We start from the raw sequence: 19,278 nt of genomic DNA, 5'->3' as shown, positions 1-19,278 counted from the left end.
ATATAAAAAAAGCTGCCCTTCCTTAATATTTGAGAGTTTAGTAGGAGGATGGAGGTCAAGAAGCCTGATGGATTGGACTCTGAGGTGACTGTATGCATATGAAAATGGTTTTACAAAATATGTGCATTTATAATTAATATCCAACTGTCTCAATGATATTATACTAATAAAAACTTGACTTTTAGAAAGTTAATTTAACTAGGGTTCCAAATCATATGTTAAGTCCCCTACACACGAGCCTTTGGGTTGTGAACCTGCAGACGTGCCATCGGGCGCATGTGTGTTCAGTTGCGTCAGTGTGAGTGACGCTGCGTGAGCGTGATGCTGCGTGAGCGTGAGTGACGTCAGCGTAGGTGACGCTGCGCCGCCGCGGCTCCCGCCCTGACGAGCCTTTCAGCTCTGCCCTCTCCCACTTCGTCTACCTCCTCCGGGTGGTAACTCCACTTGCCTGTTTACTCGCTGCCGGCCCCTGAGTGCCAGCTGCTGTACTACCGTCCTTTTCAAGGTCCTGTAAGATTAAAGCTGCTTTGTTTTTTTACGTGTTATTTGTGTGAAAACCATCATAAAGCTACGTAACAGCACAGTACTCTATAGCCGGTTGTGTTCACTGGGTACCTAGGCTAACTTGTGGGACGTAGGAACAAATTGGACCTCTGTGCTCTTGGGACTAAACTCGTTCGTACGTAGGGGACTCCCTGTCCTCCTGAAATTTTACTAGTCCCTCCTCAGGGGGAAGTCCGCACCCCTCTCCGCGCACACAGGGTCCCGCGTTTGCCCTTGACTCTCCCTCCAGCTTCTTGCCAAGCAGCTTCTCCTCAGCCGAGCCCGGCCCTTTACTTTCTCCAGATCAGCTCCAAAGTGGGGCTTCCTCCTCTTCCTCACGTGTGTCACCTGGCACTCGCTCTCCTGTCTTGGCCTGGGTGCCGAACTCTTCACCTTTCCCCCACCCCAAAGCATCCGGTCCCGTCATTTCATGGCAAATAGATGGGGAAACAGTGGCAGACTTCATTTTTTGGGCTCCAAAATCACTGCAGATGGTGACTACAGCCATGACATTAAAAGACGCTTGCTCCTTGGAAGAAAAGTTATGACCAACCTAGACACCATATTAAAAAGCAGAGACATTACTTTGCTAACAAAGGTCCGCCTAGTCAATGCTATGGTTTTTCCAGTAGTCATGTATGGATGTGAGAGTTGAACTATAAAGAAAGCTGAGCGCAGAAGAATTGATGCTTTTGAACTGTGGTGTTGGAGAAGACTCTTGAGAGTCCCTTGGACTGCAAGGAGAGCCAACCAGTCCATCCTGAAGGAGATCAGTGTTCATTGGAAGGATTCATGATGAAGCTGAAACTCCAGTACTTTGGCCACCTCATGTGAAGAGTTGACTCACTGGAAAAGACCTTGATGCTGGGAGGGATTGGGGGCAGGAGGAGAAGGGGACGACAGAGGATGAGATGGCTGGATGGCATCACCGACTTGATGGACATGAGTTTGGGTAAACTCCCGGAGTTGGTGATGGACAGGGAGGCCTGGCGTGCTGTGATTCATGGGGTCGCAAAGAGTCGGACACAACTGAGTGACTGAACTGAACTGAACTGTAACACTGAAATTCTTAGAAGCTAGAACCTGGGCTGTGGCTTACCCAGCTCAGTTCTCAGGACCTTGGGTGCAGTGTGTGCCCCCTGGGAATGTGAGAAGGAACCAGTGAGGCCCGTGTCTTGCTTTCCTGTGTGAACAGAAAGTGCCGCAGTCCTTCCCGTCTGCCAGAGGGTGCTGAGCGAAGAATACGCTTTTGAAAAAAAGCCGTCCGATACTTGGAGAGCAGCATAAACTGTGAGGACTTAAAAATAAATCAGGATTACTTTCTTTCATCCTCAAAGTTAAACCATAAGTCCAAGCCATCAACAACTTCCGTGATCCCTGCGGACAGCTGTATAGATCTGGCAACTTTCCTCATCTTTTTTGTGTGTGAAAATCTTAGGTTTCTACCCTTTGGTGGCTCACACAGTTAGATGCAGCTCCAACTGAAACTGACTTTTTCTAACAAACAAATCAGTTCTTTGGGCCCATGTTCTGCCCATTTAATTGTGCTGAATTTATGCATAACATTTGAAATATTTTATTCTAAGTTATCTGATAAGAATCCAGTAAACCTCAGCCAGAAAAGTACAAGCCCCAAATCCCACAATCTAGTTAAATGTAATTTCACTCGAGGAGCCTAAATATGTTGTGAAGTCAGCCTTCTTTGTTCCCATTAAAATGAAAGCCTGAGGAGTTTCTTTTATTCTTTAAAAATTAAAAAAAAAAAAAAAATTCCAGTTACTTCAGCCCACAAGAGCAGCTCTGCTTGCTAATTCTTGTAAAACTATTTTCCATGTCGCACATTCGTCACATGTCATGCGCTCCTTGGCCCTGTTGTTTAATCCAGTAGGTGATACCTTCAGGGAAATTAGGATCCATGTTTGAAGGTGCTTGTGTTTCCTTCTCGGAACCTGTAGCACAATGCTATGTAATGAGGCGCTCCATCAGTACACGCTGATGACTGAGCACATCTCGAGGTCTTGATAAGGGCCCTTGGGACATCTCATTGCCTCTGTCTGTTCCTCTCTCTGTCCCTTTGTCCACCTGCAGCATGCTTCACAGCCTGGTTCCTAGGGTGATGAGGAGTAACCCCTCTCCTTGCTGCTACCTCCTCTCCACTTTATTTTTTTTTTTTTTTAATTTTTCCTTTCCACTTGAGAGTCTGTCCTGTACTGCTGCTTCAAGGGTGCCCTTCTCCCCACAGCTTCCACAGGGTACCAAACTTTACTGCTCTCTGCTTCTATTGAGGCAGAAAGGCAAACTTTTCTGCTGAAGCAGTTTTAAATGTTTAATAAATGTTTGGGCTTCCCTGGTGGCTCAGATGGTAAAGAATCTGCTCACAATGCAGGAGACCCGGGTTCAATCCCTGGGTCAGGAAGATCCCTGGAGGAGGGCATGGCAACCCACTCCAGTACTCTTGCCTGGAGAATCCCATGGACAGAGGAGCCTGGTGGGCTACAGTCCACGGGGGTCCCAAAGAGTCATGATTGAGTGACTTTCACTTTCACTTTTCTATTGAGGCAGAAAGATAAACTTTTGTGTTCAAGCAGTTTTAAATGTTTAGTAAGGTATTCAGTTGTGCACAGCTTTATTTCTGATTTCTCAAGGTAAAGCAAAGCTGGTAAGATATTTTCTAAACTCCTTAATTATCTTTTCCATTTTTTTTTCTTCCACTCTCTAGCAGGGTTTCTACTGACTAGATCACAAAACAACTGAGATTGTGTTGATTAGTTACTAAAAAGTGGCAAAAATTGATCTTAGTTCAAGTCAACAGTTTTGAAACACCTATTATGTACAAAAACCATAGGTGTTACGGAAAATTCAAAGTGAACAAGGTAAAAAAGCTTGTGTTCTGGGGGAAGGGAGGGCAAACAGATGCCCAGGGAATTAGAGTGTTTGTCAAATACGGTACATACATAATAATATAAGTATCAAGAGACTGCTTTATGAGAAAGGTAAGAGGGAAGTAGGTTTAGAGTTCAACCATCAGGAAAGTTTTCGTGAAGGACATGGCTCTGGAGGGGAAGACAGAACCCTGTGGTTGTAGCTTTATTCATTTGTTCTGAAGTTACTATTCTAGTAAAGCTTTCTATAAAGCTCTTCTTTCACTTCTAAAAAGGCGTGTTAGAAGAGCGCCAGGCAGTCGCCTCCCTGCCGTGTATTAGGTAGTTGATACATACAGGTTGTTTCTTGGTGAATAATAACCCTGTCTTCTTGTGTTAGCCTCTTGACATCGCCCTTTAAATCAGTATTATGCACTGTGTGGTAAATATGCTTGGTAAAATTAGACAATGATGAAGGGTGGTTAGCTTCCCAGGCTTTGCACTACTTCCAGAGCAAGTTAAGATATGCTCTGTCTTATCCACGCTTATTAGGCAGCCTGGATTTTGAAAGCACGAGCACTGACTGAAATGGTGTACGTGGATGAAATCGAGGTAGATGAGGAAGGAATCGCAGAAATGATACTGGATGAGAATGCTATTGCTCAAGTTCCCCGTAAGTATTGATTTTTCAGTTAAGTAAATGAAATGCCATTAGGAGGCGCAAAATGCTCTCAATGCTTTTTTTTTTTTTTTTTGGTAATAAAAATAAGACATTATATACATGAAACGTGTATATGTGAAAAAATATTACCTCAAGTAAATGGCCTCTATTCTACCTAAACAGTACAAAAGCACAATTCAATTATATTATCTCAAAGTATGAGACTGATGTATAACTATTTTTCAATAGAAATTATACGTTTTAAAAATGTTTTATAAAAATGCATTCAGTCTGATCTAATATAACAAAAGACTGTTTATCCAAGAGTCTGTAAACACAGGAAAGCATCCAAACAACAGCAGTGTTCTAAAAGGATTTTTAAACATTGACCATTTGAAAGCATCACTTCCTTGTAGTAACTGAAGATGCTTTGCTGTGATGCATGATGTGAGGTGGTGGAGTGATTGATTGGCTTGGCAGAGAATGCCCATCACGACTGTCACAGTGGCCTAGTCCCAGCCCGCAGGTGTGCTGCTGTGAATGGCATTGGGTGATTACCATGACATCTGGGGGTCTTGCTAGTAATTTCTTAGTTGTGACAGTGGTCAGTCATTTATACATGTTTGGAAGGTAATAGCTGTTTTAAAGTGTCTCTTTTCCCTATCATTTGGTCTTTTGGAGTTAAAATATCTAAATTCTAGATATTGGGGGTAAATGATCTTTTCCTGGGAGAAGAAGTTTGCGTGAAAAATAAACTATGAGTATGCTGCTGCTAAGTTGCTTCAGTCGTATCTGGCTCCATGTGACCCTATGGACTTCAGCCTGCTGGACTTCTCTGTCCATGGGCTTCTCCAGGCAAGAATACTGGAGTAGGTTGCTGTTTCCTTCTCCAGGGGATCTTCCCAACCCAGGGATTGAAGCAGGGTCTCTTACGTCTTACCTTCTTTGGCAGGCAGGATCTTTACCATGAGCACCACCTGGGAGTATAGAACTCTCATTTTGATGCGTCAGAGCTTTGGACCCCGTCTTGTCTTGAGTGTGAATGCTGGCTCTGCTAACAGGTTGACCTGTTTACCTAAGTCTCTAAGCCTTTGCTAAATGGGTTAGTACTATCTACCGTACAGAATTAGTGTGAAGATTAAATGTGATAACAAAAGTAACATAGGTACTCAATAAATAATGAACCAAACACATCTTACTAGGTTCAGTTCTTGTTGTTAAGTTCTTTTCCGTCAGGCCAGCGCACTCGTGAAAATTGCGTTAGCGGACAGTTTTTACAGATTTATAAATAATATGTGAATTGAACTTGCCGTCTGATCTCCTAGGCCCTGGAACGTCTCTGAAACTCCCCGGGACTAATCAGACAGGAGGGCCGAGCCCCGCTGTCAGGTACGGTAGTGCACTCCTGTTTCATCCACCCCCGCCGCCACCGCCAAATACCGGCCAGACTGTGTGAGAGCCTTCCTCTCTAGATCTTCGTCGGACACTAACGATTTACAATCTTCGCAGGCCGGTCACTCAAGCTGGAAGACCCATTACAGGTTTCCTGAGGCCCAGCACGCAAAGCGGAAGGCCAGGCACTATAGAGCAGGCCATCAAAACGCCGAGGACCGCCTACACCGCCCGCCCCATCGCCAGCTCGTCCGGGAGGTTTGTCAGGCTGGGAACGGTAAGTTCCGGCAGCTGCACCATAGCCTTGGATGACCAAAGTAATTTATGTAATGTTGCATCATTTTCCACTCTTTTTATAGTAGGGAATTATATGGAAGATTTTTGAAGGTGATTCTTTTTTACCTGTGTTGGATTTATAATTTTATGAATGTTAAATTCAATTTTTGTTTCAAGAGAAAGTTTCAGTTTTTCTTGTTCTGTCATTTCTCCCCACAGGCTTCCATGCTTACAAGTCCTGATGGACCTTTCATAAATTTATCTAGACTGAATTTAGCAAAATATGCCCAGAAACCTAAATTGGCAAAGGTATGTACTTAAAGTTATTTTATGTTATGAAGTGATGTTCAAAGTGAAAGTTAAAGTCGCTTCACTCAGTCGTGTCCGACTCTTTGCAACCCCATGGACTATACAGTCCATAATTCTCCAGGCCAGAATACTGGAGTGGGTAACCTTTCCCTTCTCCAAGGGATCTTCCCAACCCAGAGATTGAACCCAGGTCTCCTGCATTGCAGGTGGATTCTTTACCAGTTGAGCCACAAGGGCACCCCAAGAATACTGGAGTGGGTATAGCCTATCCCTTCTCCAGCTGATCTTCCTGGCCCAGGAATAGAACCAGGGTCTCCTGCATTGCAGGTGGATTCTTTACCGACTGAGCTATGAGGGACTTATCATAATAGCATTGCAGGAAATGGATAAAAATTTGTGAAGAAAAAAGACTTTGCCTTGATTGAAATGGAAATGTTTAATTAATATCTGAACTTTCTTTTAGTATTAAGGAAAGTCAATCAGAAATAAAGCATATATACTATCATAATAGGAAGTTCATTTTCTCCTAATAAAGAATAGCAATTCGTAACAAAGCAGATACACAGCACCATCTTTGGGTAATGACGTTTAGGGTGTCATCTGTATGTGTGTGTATTTTTCTTTTTTAGCTTGGACTATTCTCAGAAAAATAATTTTCTATCCTTGTAGGATTTTAGAACTGTCAAAAAGAAGATAGAAAAATGTTCTCTTTCTAATTAGTAATTAATCTGACATCTCAATAAAGATTACTTAAGCCAGACAATGGCAAGCCAACTAACTTAAATTCTTTTCTAAATTAAAGACAAAGAGTAATAGAGAGGGGAGGGGGAGGAATAGAAAGAAGGATGTTCCTGACCTTTCCAGTAGAAAAGAATTTGAAGGTGAGCATAGAATAATTCAGAGCCAGGAGCAGTTAGTTTCCAGAAACTGGTATAAGCCTAGCTCAGGTTTTTAGCTGTAATTCTGTGAATTCTGTGCATGAGTGCTGAGCTTGTTCCTATTATTAGTTCTACTGGCGTTTAACATTTACTAAATGTTAAACATTCTAGGGACTTTCCTTGTGGCTGGTAAAGAATCCGCCTGCAAGGCAGGAGACCTGGGTTTGATCCCTGGGTTGGGAAGATCCCCTGGAGAAGGGAAAGGCTACCCACTCCAGTGTTCTGGCCTGGAGAATTCCATAGACTGAGTAGTCCATGGGGTCACAAAGAGTTGGACACGACTGAACGACTTTCACACACAAACATTCTAGGGAAGGCGAAAAAGAACTCTAGCCATACAGACTTGAAACTTAAGTCAGAAAAAAGAATGCTAGCTGGTAAACAGGAAATCAGATGGTAACAATGCCAATGATATTTTTCTTCATTTCTTATTTGATAGTGGTCTAGTCAACTTGATTTAGTAGTCATAAAGTTTTACTTATTTCTTTTACCTTTATGAGGAATATCTGATTGCTTATCTTTTCAGGCCATTTATTAGAGGTGGCTCATTGGCTACTTGATACCATTGCTGTTTTCTAACCAGGGATTGTAGTCAATGGAGGCATTTCCCTCAATTAAATTAGGATGCTTCCAGGACAGACCTGGTTTATGTTATGAAATTCAAACTGAACTAGATTTTGCACTTATTTAATGTGTTGTGGAAATAATGCCAAGTTTCTCTGTCTTTGGTCTCCAACTTGCCTTAACTTAACTTATCAGGACGCAAGCTGTACTCATAACCTTTTAAAAAATAATTGAACAAATGGAGAATTAGGAATAGATTTTTTAAAGAGGGCTTTATCTTGATTTATTTATTCTTTTTTTGGTTGCTTTCAAGTGATCTCTCTTAATAACCTTGATATTTTCCAGGGGTAGAAGTGTATGCTTTGCAAGTGTAAAATAATGGTATTTATGGATAAATATAGTACCACCAAGAGGCAGTCCGGTAGATGCTTATTTATCCAGATGAGTTGGGGGCAGTATTAGAATAATGGTTCTCAGCCTTGCTGCACATAGAGACATCTGCATATCAGGAAAAACATCTTACTTTGCAGTTAAACTCTGCTTTGTTTCAGAAAGAGCTTCCAGATTTTCCTATGTCTGAGGTGTCATTATTAATATCACAATGACTGTATAATACATGCAGTTTTATGACACTCCTAAGGTTGGTCTTTTCATTTGTCTGTTTCTGATAAAATAGCATGTGTAATATGAAAAAAACTGGTGAGCTGTCCAGTTCGTATTCTTGAACTTTCCAGTTCCTATTTTTAAAAACAGGCATCAGTTGTAAGTAGCCTTGTTTTAAAATGAGTGATTGTAACAAATGTATGGATATACCCTTTACTTATAAATTCCAGGCACTTTAGAGGACTTTGTTATTTTGGTTCAATCCAGCTGCTGTCAAAATAGCCTTTGGGTTTTGCTATAACAATAGAGCACCTTCATTAAAATAAAATGTAATGTATTTTTTTTATTCTTTCTTCACAGGCTCTGTTTGAATATATCTTTCATCATGAAAATGATGTTAAGACTGTAAGTTTTGAATTTGCACTATTTTTTTAATGTAATTTTTCTGATTTGGGGGATTTAGATTTGGAAATGTCCTATTTATTACCGTATAAACAGCTGGAATTATTAAAGATTGGAGAATTACTCATACTTTCAAATCCATTGTTCGTTTCAGCAGGAAAGTTTGTATAACTATAGAAGTAGTAAGACTTATGCCTGATCGGTGGAGCAATCGATCTCCATTAAAGGGCAAGGTATGGGTAATCGAGAACGCTGCATAATATGTTTTCGTTAAAGTTTATTTTTACCCTAATAGCATGGTGGGTCCCTTTTCCTCTTTGGTGTGAGTAGTGATTATAGTTCACTGACACCTGTATTGGACGTCCTGGCGGCGTAGTGGTAAAGAATCTGCCTATTGATGCTGTGTTTCTGGGTTTTTTTGGTAATGTTCCCATCTCTCCCGTTTAACACTTTGTGATAGAAAATTTCAAACATGTGCAGGTAGAATGTATAATGCGAGTGTAATGAACTCGCATCAATCATCACCCAAATTCAACAGTAATCAATAATCAGTCATCTTGGTAGCCTTTGAACAGAGAATTTCAAGGTTATGTGCATATGACTTCTCCATTTGTGGTAATTTTTACATGCTAATATGCAAACGAGTAGTAACTGCACAGATTTTGTGAGATCAAATGTAGTTAATTCTATACTGTCTAATGATAGTGTTTTTTGTCATTCTTTATTCACAGAAAAAGCTTTATACCTATGTATTTAGTATGCAGGGAGACAAAAGCGTTTTTCTCAGTTGTGTTTTCTATGTGTCAACCATTATGCTATATAAAAATATGTTTTTTCCTGCCTCTTCTAAGCCGTGTAATCTAGCTGAGGAAATAAAATTGACACAATGAAACAGTTAGAAAGGTAATTGTGAGGTTCTGATATTATTACCAGATATCAAGGGGAAAAATCAGGGGATGATATTAGTAAAAATCCAGTAAGATTTTTTTGGAAAGGGAGGGAGAAAATGTAAAAGAAGGGTAAAAACATGAAGAGGATATGGAATGAGAAATAAATAAGCCATATCCTAAATAGTGGGAGCATTTTGAGGCATTGTCAGAAAGAAGTGACAGAATGTGATGCTGGATTTGGTGTGGCAGACAAAGGAGAGAGCCAGGTCAGACCTGCCTCCAGAAGATGCTGTGAGAGCGATTGTTTTACTAACAGACATGGGATTGTTAGGGAAGGAGGTTAGATTGTAAAGAAGCTGAATAACTCACTGAAAGGCATTTTCAGTTTGAAATTGTGAAAGCCGATCCAAGTGGAGATGCCACTGCATGTATCAGAAGCTGTGCCCCTAAAATGTAGGTGAGAGCCCAGGCCAGATATACTGAGTGTGGTGGTTATCTGTAAGGGAGTGATGGTGGATGTGGTCACATAGAGAAAAGAGAAACTAAGGCTGGAATGACTGAGAAACTGGGCACGTTGCTGTAAATAAAAGTAAGTACAGTTCATGCCATTTTCACTCAGTATAAAGCTGGTCAGAGCATTATAGGGTGATATATGAAATCACATAGTTACATTGTCAGTAAAAAGAAACATTCACATACCATCCCCTTTTATAAATGAGTAAATGTTTGTAATTACTAGATCATAAGTTTCTTGACTTGTTGAAGATTGATTCATTTATTGCAGAGATGTTTATTTTTTCTTCCTGCACATTCTCAGCCGCCACAGTGTGCCAGGCACTGTTCCAGGCCCTGAGACCACAGGGTGAAGCGAACAGACAAAATCTCTGCTCTTTTGGAAATTACGTTCCGGTTGGGCAAGGAACGGAGACAGTTAGCAAATTTTAAAAACATATAAAATGTCATGGGATAAGTAATATAAAAATAAAGCAGGGAAACCAGGGAAGGGAATAGATGATGACATTGAGGATGATATTATTTTAGATGAGGTAGAAGGCGGCTGCTTTCCTGGTGGGTCAGATGGTAAAGCATCTGCCTGCAATGTGGGAGACCTGGGTTCGATCCCTGGGTTGGGAAGACCCCCCTGAAGAAGGAAATGGCAACCCACTCCAGTATTATTACCTGGAAAATCCCAGAGACAGAGGAGCCTGCTGCGCTACAGTCCACGGGGTCGCAAAGAGTTGGACACAACTGAGTGACTTCACTTTCACTTAGAAGGCGGTTGATAAAGTTCACTTTGAAAAGATGTTTAAACAGAGGCCTAAAGGAAGGAAGACGAACCACGTGGTTCGGTGGAAGAAGAGCACATTAAGTCAGAAAGGCTGACTGCAGAGGCCCTGGGTATCAGCATTCTTGGGTTGTTTAAGGAACGTTGAGGAGGCCAGTGTGGCTGGAGTGAAGTCTGAGAGGGGAGAAGTTGTAGGCAGTGGGTTCAGAAAACTGATAGATCATATGCCAGTTATGGGTCATGATGATGATATCCTCATGAATAGCTTCATCTTGAAGATGTTCTACATCTTGACATTTACATAATAGTGAGAAAAGGAGCTACATTGAAAAAAACGATTTGTTTTATGGAAAAATGTCTTTCTGCTTTTGGGTCCTTAATAAGTCTTTCCCTTCCTCTCCCTGTTTGGGGCAGTGTTGGCAATATTGACAGAACTGAAGTGGATTGGGGATTCTGAGATCTTTATCTCCATAAGCTGTTGAATTTCATCATGCTGACGTTGTCACAGCTCTCACAGTAGTGAATGGAAGACTGTTTGTTTAAACTTCGGTGGTTGGGGGCACTGTGTCCAGCTATCACTAGGAGCGTCTCTGGGACACCTAGTTGGACGTATTCACAGGTGTTTTGTTGTCTGGATCTGCCAAGGCTCCCTGTTCATAGGGACTTTTATGAACTTATTTATAACCTTGCAGGTCTTTATTAAAAACCAGATATTGGATTGATTAGTTTATTCAAAGATCCTAAGATATAAGTATCTAGTCATTTATTTTAAAAAGCTGGCAAAGACTTTAAAAAAATACAGCTCATCGGTCACCTCTTTAAAATTTAAAAATGTTAACAGCTTTTAATTGTGCATCTTATTACGATGGCAGTTGTGTTTGATTCCTAAGCTATTTTCAGCATAAATCAGAAGTAAAGAATGAAATTAATTCTTGAGGGACTCAACAACACGGCACCATTCGTGAACAGCAAAGCCGCGTAAGAAGCGGGCGCCTGTTCCCAGGGGATGCAGGGTCCATTTCGAATCATAATGGTGGTTTTGTCTAGTGCAGCCTCAGTCATCGAATGAAGAGCGATCATTAACATGTAATTTTTGCCATTTTTATTCTATATCTGTAATTCATATTAATTTCCTTGATTGGCTTAGACAAATATGTGGGCATGTGAGTCATATACGGGAACCATATCTGAAAGCAAAATCAACAGCCTGTAGTCAGCACTAAATCTAATCTTGGAAAAATTAGAATATGTAAAAAAAATTCAGAATGACATATTTTTATGAAAAATAGAATGTTATATTAAGTCTGAAAGTGAATCTGATCTGTTTGCTTTAACAGGTCTAAAAGATTAAGTTAAAAGGAATATGACTCAGATATTTACAATGTACTCCTGAACTGAGCTGATTGAAATATGGTTTTCTGGTATTTCTAGAGATAATGATAATTGAAATGATGCCTTTTTTCCCCCTCATTTTTCACTTCCACTTTTATCTCTGGATTCTTTTTAATTTCCATAGCTTTCAAGTAGAGATGTTGATTTTTCAAGTCCATTAGAACCTCAGCATGTGACACCATTCCTTTATAAATAGTTTGCATATTTAGAAGTCTCCCCTGGAGTGAGGGAAGATGGGAAACACAAGGAAAGTTATTAATTTTGCAGCAGGAGCTTCAAGGAACTCTTTTGGCGTTCATTTCAGATAAGAGTTAATATGAAGAAATGAACAATGATATGGGATACATTCTGAGATTATGGGCGTCCCTGGTGGCTCAGACGGTAAAGAATCTGCCTGCAATGCGGGAAACCTGGGTTTGATCCCTGGGTTGGGAAGATCCCCTGGAGAAGGGAACAGCTACGCACTCCAGTATTCTGGCCTGGAGAATTCCATGGACAGAGGGAGCCTGGCGGGCTACAGTCCATGGGGTCACAAAGAGTCGGATATGACTGAGGGACTTTCATTTCACTTCTGAGATTATAGAACTGAAAATCTAAGAGTTACTGTAACTGAGCTATTGGATATTGTGATAATGTTAACACTGACTAAAGCATAAAAGGTTTTCAACCTTAATAGAAAGGATAGTAAGTATTATAAAAAATCAGAATTCTTTTAAAACTAATAACCAAATCTTTACATGAGTTTCAGATTCCTGTGAACTTTACATTTGTATAAAGATTGATTTGCTTCCTCTCTGTCCAAATGGTTTCTGCTTTTTGAGTATAGAATCCTAATTGTTAATTAGGTATTTTTGTCTAATCTTGAATAATCACTAGAAGGAACAAACTAGAAGACAGAGAGAAAGGGATAAGCACACATAAAATACGAAAGCAGTTAGCTCTTTTTCAGTCCATCGCAAGCAAAGCCTGACCTTTAGGATTACTGGAACGTAAGGTGACATCAGAATAACTTAACAGTGGTTGTTAAAGATGGCAGTCACCCAAGCAATCAGTTCTTCTTCATGACCCTGTTTTTAAACCTTTTTCTGCCTCCATACTTGATCTTTCCCTGTTTCTCAACCTCTGTCTTTAAAGTGGGGCCTGCGCTTGGGCCTACTTTACACAGTAAAGGCTTGACTGCCACTAAGTTTGGAAGCATTTTGGTGGGGTAAAAACTTACAAATTTTTAATACCAGTTTTGTACTTTGTATATTAAAGCTGTATTCAGATAGACTGTACATCTGCTTCCCTTTGATCAGTGTTTGCTTCTCATCTGCTGTCAGCCCTCTGGTCTGGAACTGATTATTTAGGGAAAATTGGTGGGGCCATCTGGAGACATGAGCAACTCGAGTTTCTATCTGATTTCTAATGCATGTTTTGATTGATGCTAATTATATGGTTTATTTCATTATTTATTGTTTCTGCTTATTGTCAGAAGAGAAAATCCTAATTGAAAATGAATTGTTTTTCAAAGGCTTTGGATTTGGCTGCCCTTTCCACGGAACATTCTCAGTACAAGGACTGGTGGTGGAAAGTGCAGATTGGAAAATGTTACTACAGGTAAAATTCAGATTCTTTTCAAAGGCTGAGAAACAGCAATGTATTTTAGGGCCTCAAATCCAGTAACTTTTTCTGGGGGATGGATTTCCTCATGAAGAAGAGAGCAAGGTATCGCTGGCTTACTTGAGAGAGCATTTGCTTAGCAATCACGTGATGGCTTCCTGCGAGTGGTAAAGAATCAGCCTGCCAGTGCAGGAGACTCAAGAGACACATGTTCGATCCCTGGGTTGGGAAGATCCCCTGGAGTAGGAATGGCAACTCATTCCAGTATTCTTGCCTGGAAAATTCCATAGACAGAGGAGCTTGGAGGGCTACAGTCCATGGGGCCACAGAGAGTTGGACATGACTGAGTGACTGACTACACACATACACGATGGCAGTAAGACACCTTTACAATAGTGAAATTTTAGATGTGGGAAGGGGAAGCTTTGAGACCATCACACCCTTCTCAGATGAAGAAGCTGAGGCCAGAGAAACTGATTTGTATCAGGAACCAGTTAGTAACAGACCTGGGATTAGAATCGGGTCTGTTGGTTCTCTGCTCCTCTTGACTCACATCTTTATTTCTTCTTCTGCCTCACATCTGCAAAGTGCTTTACAGTTAAGCGAGAACTGGTCCACACATCACCTTACCTCAGTTAAATCTTATGGCATTTTGGAGGTAGTTGCTATTAGTAGCCCTTTGTCCAGATGAGAAGATGTGAGCCTCAGAAGGATAAAGTGACTTTCCCAACTTCATGGAGCCTGTAAGCGGCAGAACTAGCCTTTGAGCTCAGCTTTCTGATGCCAGTTCTTTTACTGTTTGCACAATCTCCTAGTGTTTCCCTAGGATCTGAACATTCTTACACAGTTCACTTAACCTTTAAACACATTTTTAAGCCAATTGAGAGATCAAAAAAGTTATAATGAATATTATGAATATTATACAACAACTGATAAACAGGATCTGAAATGATTGCTTAATATGGAAATGCACTTGGGGCATTTGAAAAATAGAAACAAATGAATAGTTATATTTTATAAAGATAAATGTATTTTATTATTCAAAAACAAGGTAGACTAGTCACTGTGAACATCATTCTGTAGTTAACTAACTTTAGTTATTGAACACTGAGGAAAAGGAAATATATAAATAGAATAAAAAGGATGCTTATTTTTCTACTGTTGAAATTAAGACTATTTTCCATTTAGATATTTCACATAGAACTCTAAAGTATTTTTTCCTACTGTTAGATTGAGGAAGTATTTTCTGATAAAAGGTAGTTCTGGATCATTATAACATTAAGGTTTTATGAATGTAATTTCTGAGGACAAGCTTGGAATCTTGAGGTTCTAAGCAAAACTCTCAGAAATCTGTAATAATGAAAGAAAAGCATAACTTGATTCCTTGTTTCCTTCATGTACGATGGTATTTAAATGAATGTATTTTGTTATATCAATTATTATTCTCCTCTGTTTCCTTGGTCGCTTCTCATCTTTGTGTATTGAGCATTCATTCATTTGTCCACTCACTCACAGTAAAATGTTTAATGAGAAGCTCCTTTAAACGGTTGACAACTGAATGGAAGAGAGCGGACAGGAATCATTTGCAAATGTGGGTCCCGTTTTGATAGAAGCAAGTGCAGGGCTCAGGGGGAGCCCAGAGAAAGAGCCCCTTCCTCTCGGTGACGAGGTCAGGGATGGGTACCAGAGGGAGCACCCAGGGCAACTTCACTCTCTCTGCTCCTGACAGTTAAGGCCTCCTGGTTCTTCCTGGGCAGTGGCTTTTACAGTTGCTCCCTTACTAGCCATCCCCACTCCAGTGCTCTGTTCCTGGCTTTTCGTGTCATTTGTTTGAATTGCTACGTTAGTTTCTTACCGAGGTTTTCTGCCTCCATTTTCTTGCCTGATCAATCCTTCCTGTGTACTACTGTCAGAGGGACTGTTGCAAATATTCTTTGGTTGATCTCCATTACCTCTAAAGTGAAATCTGTATTTTACATGTGGCATCCATGAGCCTGTCCAAGTCTGTAGCTTTGCCCATGTGTCTCACTTCTCCCATTCTGTCTCGTGTTTTCCTTTTTGGTTAAACCTAGCTACTCGGCATCCCCCTAACATGCTGTGGACTTTCCTTCTTGTGTGCTTGTGCACCCCAGCCCACCCTACCTCACTGTTGAAATCTTGCCCATTCCTTCCACGCTGGAACTTAGTTCGTTCCTCCTTTGTGCTCTCAAAGTACGTTTTTTCCTCATTGGCCATAATGCAATTAGATTTATTTTAAAATATGTTTTGTTTCAGTCTTAATTGGTGCCTTCAGTACATGGTTGTTATCTTCATTTTTGCAACTCCTTAACATCATTAAATGTGCATGCGGTTGGTCCTTGACAATGTTTATTGAATTAAATTGGAGAGAAAAACTTGGCAGTTGGTGGAGATTATCTCTGGACTCTGACTCTTTGATATTGTCCTATGTTTATGAACTTGACTGATGTTTTCATTATCCCTAGACGTTCTTTATACATGGCGCCCACTCCATTTCCTTTGCACAAGAACCCATGTGGTGAATTCCTTTTTGATAGGATTAGAGGAAATGATCTCTTAAGGATATAGTAATAAAACACATATGACTCATCCTTCTTTCCTTTCTTTGGTTTCCAGGTACTTCAGTAGCTCTGATTGCTTGTTTTTTAATTTCTTTATTCTTCATTGTTTTTTCTAAAATCTAGTTCTGTTTTCATATTCTTTTTTTATATGTATCTTTTTATTGTAATCCCTATAAAATTATTTTTTGCAAGAGACAACTTATTAGTTAAAAATATGCAAACTAAATAGGTGTTTATGGAATTCAGTGATTGAACTTCAGCCATGTATTTAAGACTTAAATGTTCAGTTGAAACTCTGTATAAATATGCTGTTCTTCAGAACTTCAGAGTTCTCTGATAACATTTTATGAACATCCCTTGTAAAAGTTGCAGGGCTTTTGAAGCAATAGGGGCTTGTACCACATCATACATCTGCTAACTTTAGGCCAGACTGTGGGGTCAGTTTAACTTCTTTGTCCCACATTGTCCAACATCTCTTTGGGTATAGTTATACCAGTGCTTAAGGTTTAGGTTAGGAAAAAAGAACACAGCTATTCTTTCAAGCCTTTAAATGAAAGTAACATAATAGACCATATTGTATACTGTTTTGTCTTTATTTCATAAATAAAAGCATTATCATAAAGTGCCTAAGTAGCTCCCACATGTCTGGGATGAGTAGTTATGAGAAAGCCCAACAGATCTATTAAGGACAGGCTGAAGTGTGCTTTAGCAATTGATTTCATGGTAATAAAATGTTCCCTGGGCAGAAGTGGGTGTTGACATCAGGACAGTTGTATTTAAGCAAGGAACAAATCTCAGATTCATAGACTAGGACAATCAGTATCAGAGACAAAAAAAGGGAAAGAAAATGTTGTGGAATAATAAAATGGTATAGCTGTATTACTCAAGTGGAAGTTAACTGATTACCTCAAAATTGTTTAGAGTTTAAAAATGGGCTTATGCAGAGTCAAAAAAGGTAACTTGAAACAAGTGAAAACTGGAATTATAACACATCAAAACTTATGGAATGCAGCAAAAACTGCATCCTAAGAGAGAAGTACCGAGCAATAAATGCCTACTCAGGAAACAAGAAAATTCTCAAATAAGCAACCTAACTTTGCATCTCAAGTAACTAGAAAAAGAAGAACAGATAAAGCTCAAAGTTAGTAGAAGGAAGGAAATAACAAAGATCAGAATGGAAATAAATGAAATAGGACCATGAGAAGGATCATGATTATGAGTAAGTGGGATTATTCCAGGTCTGTAAGGATGGTTCAGCATATGCAAATCAATGTAATATATCACATTAACAAAAAAGTATAAAAATCATACAATTATCTCAATGGATGCAGAGAGAGCATTTGACAAAGTCCAGCATCAGTTATGATAAAAACTCCTAACAAAGTGGGTGTAGAAGGAATGTACCTCCACACAGTAAAGGCCGTGAATGACAAGCCTGTAGCTGAAGTCGCACTCACTGGCATTGAAAGCTTTTGCTCTGTAAGATGAAGGGTAAGATAAGGATGCCCACTGGCTCTGTTTTTACTGAACATACTATTGGAAGTCCTAGACAGAGGAGTTAGGCAAGAAGAAGAAATAAAAGGCATCCACATCGGAAAAGAAGTAAAACTGTCTGTTTATAGCAAATGTGATGCTATATATAGAATATCCTAAAGACTCCACCAAAAAACTGTTGGAAATAATAAGTAAATTCAGTAAACTTGTAGGATACAAAATCTGTTGCTTTCTATACCTTAATAACAATGAAATTAAGAAAATAGGCCCATTTACAATTCCATCAAAAAATAAAACACCTAGGAATAAATTTAACCAAAGAGATGAAAATACTTGTACACCAAAAACTAAAATATTAATGAAAGAAATTGATGAAGCTGTAAGTAAATTGAAAGATATTTCACATTCTTGGATTAGAAGAATTATTACTATTAAAATGCCCATAGTGCATGAAGCAATCTACAGATTCAGTGCAATCACTATCAAAATTATAGTGGCATTTTTCACAGAAGTAGAGCAAGCAGTTCTAAAACTTGTATGGAACCACAGCAGACCCTGAAGAGCCAAAACAATCTTAAGAAAGAAAAACAAAGCTGGAGGCATTACATTCCCTGATTTCAAACCAATTACAGAGCTATAGGGACCAAAACATCACTACGAACAAAGCTAGTGGAGGTGATGGAATTCCAGTTGAGCTATTTCATATCCTAACAGATGATGCTATGAAAGTGCTGCACTCAATATGCCACCAAATTTGGAAAACTCAGCAGTGGCCATAGGACTGGAAAATGTCAATTTTCATTCCAGTCCCAAAGAAAGGCAATGCCAACGAATGTTCAAATTACTGCAAAATTGCACTCATCTCACATGCTAGCAAAGTAATGCTCAAAATTCTCCAAGCCAGGCCTCAGCAATACATGAACCGTGAACTTCCAGATGTTCAAGCTGGTTTTAGAAAAGGCAAAGGAACCAGAGATCAAATGGCCAACATCCGCTGGATCACTGGAAAGGCAAGAGAGTTCCAGAAAAACATCTATTTCTGCTTTATTGACTATGCCAAAGCCTTTGACTGTGTGGATCATAATAAACTGGAAAATTCTGAAAGAGATTGGAATTCCAGACCACCTGACCTGCCTCCTGAGGAATCTGTATGCAGGTCAGGAAGCAACAGAACTGGGCATGGAGCAACAGACTGGTTCCAAATAGGAAAAGCAGTACGTCAAGGCTGTATATTGTTACCCTGCTTATTTAACTTATATGCAGAGTACATCAGGAGAAACACTGGGCTGGAAGAAGCACAATCTGGAATCAAGATTGCCAGGAGAAATATCAATAACCTCAGATATGCAGATGATACCATCCTTATGGCAGAAAGTGAAGAAAAACTAAAAAGCCTCTTGATGAAAGTGAAAGAGGAGAGTGAAAAAGTTGGCTTAAGATTCAACATTCAGAAAACGAAGATCATGGCATCCAGTCCCATCACTTAA

At 39.8% G+C, this 19,278-nt stretch overlaps 1 protein-coding gene across 1 annotated transcript in view; it reads left to right on the top strand.

Moving 5' to 3' along the window:
• Window positions 1–19,278, top strand: part of TTC8 (tetratricopeptide repeat domain 8) — a 58,459-nt gene that overhangs the window by 12,149 nt on the left and 27,032 nt on the right. Inside the window, exons 2-7 of the mRNA XM_070378382.1 lie at window positions 3,957–4,077; window positions 5,391–5,454; window positions 5,575–5,734; window positions 5,953–6,042; window positions 8,508–8,552; window positions 13,630–13,715. Of these exons, the coding sequence (XP_070234483.1) occupies window positions 3,957–4,077; window positions 5,391–5,454; window positions 5,575–5,734; window positions 5,953–6,042; window positions 8,508–8,552; window positions 13,630–13,715 (566 nt within the window). The remainder of the gene's footprint in view (window positions 1–3,956; window positions 4,078–5,390; window positions 5,455–5,574; window positions 5,735–5,952; window positions 6,043–8,507; window positions 8,553–13,629; window positions 13,716–19,278) is intronic.

The sequence above is a fragment of the Bos mutus genome, chromosome 10, assembly GCF_027580195.1.
Source record: "Bos mutus isolate GX-2022 chromosome 10, NWIPB_WYAK_1.1, whole genome shotgun sequence".
NCBI lineage: Eukaryota > Metazoa > Chordata > Mammalia > Artiodactyla > Bovidae > Bos > Bos mutus.
The sequence above is the reverse complement of the archived record's forward strand: the minus strand, read 5'-3'. Positions and strand labels throughout refer to the sequence as shown.